This window comes from Elephas maximus, chromosome 9, assembly GCF_024166365.1.
Source record: "Elephas maximus indicus isolate mEleMax1 chromosome 9, mEleMax1 primary haplotype, whole genome shotgun sequence".
NCBI lineage: Eukaryota > Metazoa > Chordata > Mammalia > Proboscidea > Elephantidae > Elephas > Elephas maximus.
In genome coordinates, this window is record NC_064827.1 from 84,410,306 (window position 1) to 84,418,869 (window position 8,564).

At 44.0% G+C, this 8,564-nt stretch overlaps 1 protein-coding gene across 4 annotated transcripts in view; it reads left to right on the forward strand.

Annotated features, from left to right (window-relative positions):
- Positions 1–8,564, forward strand: part of TJP2 (tight junction protein 2) — a 160,132-nt gene that overhangs the window by 60,118 nt on the left and 91,450 nt on the right. Inside the window, exon 1 of one of the 4 annotated variants that reach the window (XM_049895231.1) lies at positions 8,396–8,558. The exons of 2 other annotated variants lie outside the window; for them this stretch is intronic. In XM_049895231.1, the coding sequence (XP_049751188.1) occupies positions 8,499–8,558 (60 nt within the window). In that variant the 5' untranslated portion in view covers positions 8,396–8,498. Of the gene's footprint in view, positions 1–8,395; positions 8,559–8,564 lie in introns of those variants that run through there. One more of the 4 variants, XM_049895229.1, reaches the window with a different exon arrangement.

Below are 8,564 nucleotides of genomic sequence, written 5' to 3' on the forward strand. Positions count from 1 at the left end.
TCATCTTCCTGCCTGTGTTAGAGGATTATAACCATGTCCCTCTAGTAGTATTTCTCAGACTTCTTATGGTGATTAGCACCAGGGGGTGCATGCTCAAAATATAAACTCCCCAGGTCCCTCCCCAGACTCACTGAATCAGAATCTCCTTGGAGTGACCTGGACGCTCAGTTGTTAACCAGGGCCCCAGGTGGTTCTTATGACCAGAGAAATTTAGGATGCTGTCCTGCAGAACTGTAAACGTTATGACCCACATTTTCAATTTTTATTGAATGTCTCCTGGAAGTGCCCTTTCAAGTCCAGCTTCCTTTGTTTTAAGAGGCACAAGCTATGGGGAATATCTAGCTCAATTGGCACGACATAGTTTATAAAGAAAATGTTCTACATTCTACTTTGGTGAGTAGTGTCTGGGGTCTTAAAAGCTTCTGAGCAGCCACCTAAGATACTTCACTGGTCTCATTTCGTCTGGCACAAGGGAAAAAGAAGAAAACCGAAGACACAGGGGAAGATTAGTCCAAATGACTAATGGACCACAGGTATACAACTTACACCAGACTGAGTCCAGCACAACTAGATGGTGCCCGGCAACCACCACTGACTGCTCTGACGGGGATCACAATAGAGGGTCCGGGACGGAGCCGGAGAAAAACGTAGAACAAAATTCTAACTCACACACACACACACAAAAGATCAGACTTACTGGTCTGACAAAGACTGGAGAAACCCCGAAAGTATGGCCCCCAAACAGACTTATAGCTCAGTAATGAAGTCACTCCTGAGGTTCACCCTTCAGCCAAAGATTAGATACACCAGCTCAGGGGTAAGGATAAGAAGGCCAGAGGGGACAGGAAAGGTGGTAATAGGGAACCTGAGGTCGATAGGGGGAGAGTGTTGACATGTCATGGGGTTGGCAACAAATGTCACAAAACAATGTGCGCTAATTGTTTAATGAGAAGCTAGTTTGTTCTGTAAACCTTCATCTGAAGTACAAAAAAAAAAATAGTTAAACACATACACACACACACACACACACACACACACACACACACAAAAGGCCTGAGGTAATTTGCATGGCTGCCTCTGAAAGAGTATCTGTTGGCAGCTTTTCCCTAAGGCCCTTTCAGATCTGAAAATTCTTTGAGAATCTGGGAGACTCTTCAACAACAGTAATCCGTGTCATTCAGGGATACAGAATTCTTAGGGATAGAGAATTCTGGTAATTCTTTTTAAGTGATTCAGGCGTTGTCAGACACCCTCCAGTTTCCCTGGAGGACTGTGTGTCTCATGAGGACAGTCCCCTGGGCCTCCCTCACCTTAGATTCCTTCCCTTACTAGTGACATGACGGCATTTTTTAAATTACCTTTTTAAAAAAATTGTGGTAAAAACATATACACCAAAGTGTTTGCCAATTCAATAATTTTTACATGTATAATTCAGTCACTTCAATTATATTCTTCATGTTGTTCAATCATTATCACTATTCTCTTCTGAATTATTCTGCCTCCATCAACAGAAACCCTGTACTCCCTAACCAATAACTCTGTGCCCCTAAAACAAAAGACAAAAGAAAAGAAAACAACAACAAAAAAAAAACAGTTGCTGTCAAGTTGATTCCAACTCATAGTGACCCTGTAGGACTGAGTAGAACTGCCCCATCGTGTTTCCAAGGAGCATCTGGTGGATTCGAACTGCTGATGTTTTGGTTAGCAGCCAAGCTCTTAACCAATGCCCCACCAGGGGTCCTGGTAACCACTAATAAGCTTTGGTTTCTATGGATTTGTCTACTTCATGTAAGTACAATCATACAGTATTTGTCCTTTTGTGACTGACTTATCTTACTCAGCGTAATGTTTTCAAGGTTCATCCGTGTTGAAGGATGCATCGGGACTTCATTTCCCTTTATGGCTGACTAATATTACATCGTATGGATATGCCACATTTTGTTTATCCATTTATCTGCTGATGGAGAGGGCATTTTAGTTAATAACATTGTTGACTTATTAGAGTCTTTTTACTAAAGTATTTTTTTAGGGGAAGGGAGCTCTGAAATTCTGTTAGATATCGGAATCTTATTTGAATCAAGGAATCTAATTAAATGGCTGAGCAGGTGGAATCAGATTGTGTTTTGGCATTTACCGTTTTAATATTCACAAATTTGATCCCTCAAAATAGTTTGAGTGAAACTCACTTTAATTTCTGTATGCAAGAAAACCCTCACGGGTGCTGCTAAAGGGAACTAAAAAGAAAACAAGGACAACAACAACAAAAAAAACTACCTTTCCCTTGACTCCGTTCAATTGTCTTATTGTACTAGAGGCAATAAATACAGGAGCCAGAGAGCAGTGAAGAGAAGGGGCTTTGAATCTGACAGACCTGATTTTGGAATCTGCCCCTTCCTTCTACTCGGTGATGACCTTGGGTAAGCTGCTTTCCATCTCTGAAGCGCTGTTTCCTCATCCATAAAGCAAGGATGATAAAATCTAATATTCAGAGTTGCTGTATTTACATTACATGAGTTAAAATAGTTTATAATGCAGTAATAATCAAAACAGCATGGTACTGGTTGAAGGATAGACATGTTAACTCGTTGCCGTTGAGCTGATTCTGACTCATAGCTACCCTATAGAACAGAGTAGAGCTGCCCCACAGGGTTTCCAAGGAGGGGCTGGTGGATTTGAACTGCCAGCCTTTTGGTAAGCTGCTGAGCTCTTAACCACTGTGCTGCCAGGAATCTGTGTAGACATATAGACCAATGGAATAGAATTGAGACTTCAGAAATAAATCCGTATATGTATACAATTTATTTTTTTCTTTTTTTTATTGTGGTGAAAATATACATAAAATATACTCCATCTCAACAATTTCCACACATACACTTCAGTCAGTTGATTTTTGACCATGGTGCCTAGTCCATTCAATGGGGAAAGAATAATCTCTCAATAAATGGTGCTGGGACAACTGGATCTCCACCTGCAAAAGGATGAAGTTGGACCCATGCCTCACACCATATATGAAAATGAACTCAAAATGGATTCATGACCTAAACATAAGAACTAAAACTGTTAAACTCTTAGAAGAAAATATAGGGGTAAACCTTCAAGGCCTATATACACTTCCTTATTATAATTTTAAATGATGCCTTGATATGCCGATTAAGTTGATTTACTGTAATTTAATAGCCCTTCATCATTGAACATTGGTGGTTTCCTTCCGTCATTATTGTAAATAGGCATGTAGTAAACTGCTGCCTCACCCCTGTACTCTAACCTCCAGTCTCATCATTCCATTGAAACCGCTCTTGCCACGAAAAGCAGTGGTCTTCTACTTAGTGAGCATCTTCAGTTCTTACCTTAATTGGTTTCTTCGAAGTTCCGTGCTATTGGCTCCTCTCCCCTTGAAGTTCATTCTTCCTTTAGCTTGTTGGATACTCTTCTCCAGAAGGTTTTTTATTCTCTTTCTACTGGTTCCTCTTTGGTCTCTGTTCTAGAAGTTTGAGCTTGCTTCCTAAATATTGATATTGCTCCCTATCCTTAGTCTTCTCTTGCCTCAATTGGCATCATGTCTCTCGATAGTCTCATCACCTCCCATGGCTTCAAGTTTCGTAATACATTGATGATTCTCTAATCCCTTCCTTCACCCCAAATCTCTCGACCCAAATACTCATCAAAATAGTTGTTATTAGCTGCCATTGAATCAGCCCCAGACTCATGGTGACCCCCACACACAACGGACAAAATGTTGCCCAGTCCTGCACCATCCCCATGATCGGTTGTGGATCAGACTGTTGTGATTCATAGGATTATCATTTGCTGATTTTTGGAAGTAGATCACCGGGCCATTCTTCCTAGTCTGTCTTAGTCTGGGTGCTCTGCTGAAACCTGTTTAACATCGTAACACACAAGCCTCCACTGATAGATGGGTGATAGCCACGTATAAGGTACACTGGCTGGGAATTGAACCTGGGTTTCCTGTGTTGGAGGCAAGAATTCTACCACTGAACCACCACTGCTTCATCCAGGCACATAGGAGGCACTTCTTAAATTATGGAATATTTCCCCCTGGACGCACAGGCCCTTAAAACAATCAGTGCATGACTAAATTTATCATCCTTTGTTAAGCCCCTCCCAAGACCTGCTCCTACGGCCGTGTTATCTATTTTGGTCAAAGGCACTGTCATCTCCTTAGTCAAGTAATCCAGAAACCTGAGAGTCATCTTAGACTCACTTCCCTCTTCCTTGCCCCTATATGTAATATCAAGTAGTCATCTAGCCCTGCTGATCCCACTTCCTTCATTTTTCTTGAATTGACTCCCTTTTGTCTAACTTCATAGCCACGTCATCTCTCACCTGTATTCCCACAACAATGCATTTTTTGCTGGTCTCGTCATTCTTACTGAATAACCCCTCACCAGTACCATCAGACCCATCTTCCTCAAAGTAGACAGAGTGACTTTTATAAATTGACAGTCTGATCTCACTTCTACCGTGTTCAGGGCACAGTTCTTGCTTGCCTGGGCAACCTCTCCTCCCACTACCTCAAGAGCAAGCTTGTGGTCTTTCTCTCTCTCTCTTTTTTCATTGTGGTAAATATATATGGGTAACAAAACATTTGTCATGTCAATAATCTCCACACGTACAGTTCAGTGAAATTATGTTCATCAAGTTGTTCAACCATCACTGTTACCAGTTTCTAAATTTTTCCATCACCTTTAGGCCTGTAGTCTCTTCATTCCTTGTTTTTCCATGTTATTTATTCCTTTCACCTAGAAAGCTTTTCCACCTTTTTGTTTCACAAACTCATTCCTACAGCTTCTTTAAAATGCTTTAGCCATGCGTCCCTCCCTGTCCCCCATCTCTGGAATGCTTTCCCTAAATCCCATCCCCTTAACTTGGGTGAGAAGCCCTCCTGAGAGCACCTAGAGCATCCTGAGCCTGTCAGGAATCTCTGCACACACAGTTTCTCATTATTTACTTGATTGATTTACTACTACAAAAGACCGAGCTCCCTGAGGTGAGAGTCTTTTATCAGGAGATTATGGCTTGACAGAAGGTGCTTCTCAAGTACCTGTGGGATTGAACCACTCAAATCAAACCCATGGTGACCCTGTAGGACAGAACAGAACTGTCCCATAGGGTTTCCAAGGCTGTAATCTTTATGGAAGCAGACCGTTGCATTTTTCTCCTTCAGAGTGGCTGGTGGGTTCTAACCACCGACATTTTGGTTAGCACCCAAGTGCTTAATCACTGTGCCACCAGGGCTCTTTTGTTGGAATGAAGTTCTTTGGATAAACAAATTCAAGGAGTGGAATTAAAATGTGCAATCCACATGCAAAAAATATATACTAATAAATTGTTTCTCCAAAGAGTTGTCTTGATTTATAAGGGCACCAGCAATGCAAGGGTATCCATTTAGTCATTTTTGTCAACAGCCATTTGAGTGCTTGCTATATGTCAGGCAGTGTGCCAGAAGCATGGTATTTCTAGTATAAAAGTATTTCAGTGTTCAGAGCAGCGTAGACCAGTAGTAGTTCCTGCGGTGACGGCCATGTCCTCTATCTACGCTGTCCAATATGGTAGCCACTAGGTGCATGTGGCTATTGAGCGCTTGAGATGTGGTTAGTGTGACTGAGGAACTGATATTTTTTTTTTGATGGGCATTTTTCAGTTTTTGGTTATTACAAGATAGCTATGAGTATTTGTGCATTAGTCTTTATATGAACGTATGCTTTCAGTTCTTTTTTTTGTTTGTTTTTGCACTTCAGATGAAGGTTTATAGAGTAAATTAATTTCTTATTGTACAATACACATATCGTTTTGTGGTATTGGTTGCCAACCCCTGACATGTCTACACTCTCCTCTTCTGGACCTTGGTTTCCTCATTACCAGCTTTCCTGTTACCTCCTGCCTTCTCGTCCTTGCCCCTGGGCTGGTGTGCCCCTTCAGTCTCGTTTTGTTCAATGGGCCTGTCTAATCTTTGGCTGAAGGATGAATCTCAGGAGTCACTTCATTACTGAGCTAAAAGGGTGTTCGGGGGCCATACTCTCAGGGTTTCTCTAGTCTCGTCAGACCAGTAAGTCTGGTTGTGTGTGTTAGAATTTTGTTCTCAATTTTTCTCCAGCTCTGTCTGGGACCCTTTATTGTGATCCCTGTCAGAGAAGTTGGTGGTGGTAGCTGGGCACCATCTAGTTGTACTGGACTCAGTCTGGTAGAGGTTGGTAGTTGTGGTCCATTAGCCCTTTGGACTAATCTTCCCCTTATGTCTTTGTTGTCTTCATTCTCCTTCGATCTCCATGGGGTGGGACCAGTGGAGTATCTTAGATGGCCACTCACAAGCTTTTAAAAGCTAAGACGCCACTCACCAAAGTAAGATGTAGAGCATTTTCTTGATAAACTGTGGAACTGAATTTTTAATTTTCCTTCATTTTGATTATTTTAAGTTTAAATGTAAATGCCCACACGCGACAGGTGGTTATATTGGTCAATGCAGCTCTAGAGCAAAAGGGAATCATTCAGCTGATGGAATCACTACATTCTGGATTCCTTTCTGCCTTTTAAATGCTAGTGGTATAAGGTTATCTCACTAAGGTGTGTGACCAGTTTACAAAGACTATCATTCTTATTACTAGTCAGTACTACCTAATTTGGGAAACAGATTTTTAAAAATAGGCGCTTAGATCAGGAGAGGAACACCTCACAGCAGGTATACATCCAAAATGTCTAAGTCTGAAGACTTAAAGTGGGGAATGTTCCTTATAGTGCTTTTTATTCAGCTACTCCAAAGGAGGTCAGAAGCGTAACACTTTCAGAGCGGCATTTGCTGGACTTGTTTTTCCACATTATCTGCCAAACTCATTTTGATGAAGCAGGAAGTGAAGCAACTTTACAGGGAGTGAGCCCAGCATCTGTATCTTGTCAGCAGGGTGAATCAGACCTTTTACCTGTATGTGTGAGCCTAGACCGAGTTTTGCTATTCAACCTAAGGCGAGTGCAGGGTGGAATGCATTTTTCTTTTACAACATGGTTTCCTTAGATTTCAAACATAAAGTTGTATTTTTAATCAGCGTACCTGTTTTAAGGAGCCCTGGTGGTGCAATGGTTAAAGAGATTGACTGCTAACCGAAAGGTCAGTGGTTCGAAACCACTAGAAATGGGGGGTGGGGGGAAGATGTGGCAGTCTGCTTCTGTACAGATTGACAGCCTTGGAAACCCTATGGGGTCACCATGAGTCGGAATCGACTTGATGGCGGTGGGTTTGGTTTGGTATCTGTTTTGATTCTCCAAATATAAAAAAACCATTTGGAATCCTATAGGTCGCTATAAGGAAATGACTCTCTGGAAGGCGCAGTTACACGCTCCGGAACTACTAATCTAAAGGTTGGCGGTTCAAACCCACCCAGGGGCACCTCAGAAGACAGGCCTAGAGAACTGCTTCTGAAAGGTCACATCCTTGAAAACCCTAAGAAGCAGTTCTACTCTACACACATGGGGCTGCCAAGAGTTATAATCAACTCAGTGGCAACTAGCAACAACAAAAACAGAATAAGAAAACTTTTATTTACCTTGCACGGCTCTTGTTACATAGAGGACTCTAAGACAAATAATATTGAGTTGAACTAGAGGAATCCTATCGGATAAGCCTTTTTGACTTCCTGGTGGCCTGTTAAAAAGCTGATGGATGATAGGAATTTCAATCTCTTTACAGGAGTTGTTGGAAAAGTGCCCAAGAGATACACTTGGAGTATATTTTGCAGAAAAGCCATGTTTTCCTATTTAACATGTACACTTTATACCCTCGGAACTCGGGTAAGCAGTTGTTGAGCTGAGAAAATGAGGGGTACAATGCTGGCCGGGCAGGCCTCTGTAGGCATCAGAACAGAAAACTTTGGGCTTGTTTTTCGGTTCTTCTTTCCCGAAAGGAACTGAAGTGCTGCCTATGAGAGATTCTAAAAACCTCTCCAAAAAGTCTCCCTACAGGATACCCACGCGACTTCAAAGGAAAAAGCCCGCGGAACAGCAGGCCAGCCCCCGACTCAGTCCTGAGCTAAACATTTGCAGCGCTTCCCGGAGCTGGACCTGCTCCCCCAGTGCGCGCCGCGGAGCGAACCATCCGGCCGGCCTGGGGGAGGATTGCGGGCGTGGGGGCGGCCGGACGGTCGAGCCTTGGGGTCCCTCTGCCGCCGTCGGCTCTTCACATCCCTGCTGGGAGTCACGCGTGACGCGGCCCGCCGCGGGGGCCTGGAGGCGCGGCTCCAGGAACGACCCCCCCCGGCCCACGCGGGGGTGGTAGTGGCCCGTTTGAGAGTTTCCCGGGCCGGCCGGGCGGGCGGGCGCTGCGCTTGGGTAGGGGCGGGCCGACGCCGCCGCCGGAGGAGGGACAAAGGGGTGGGTCCCGGCGGGTCGGCACCCCAGCTGCCCCGGGCTGTAGGTCGGAGGACTGTCCCACCGCGCGGACTGGGAGCGGGGACCGGGACCGGCTAGCCCCCACGGGACGCGCGTCCGAGATGCCGGTGCGAAGAGACCGGGTGTTTCCACCCCGGCGGGAGCTGTCAGGCTGGCCCCCGGTAAGT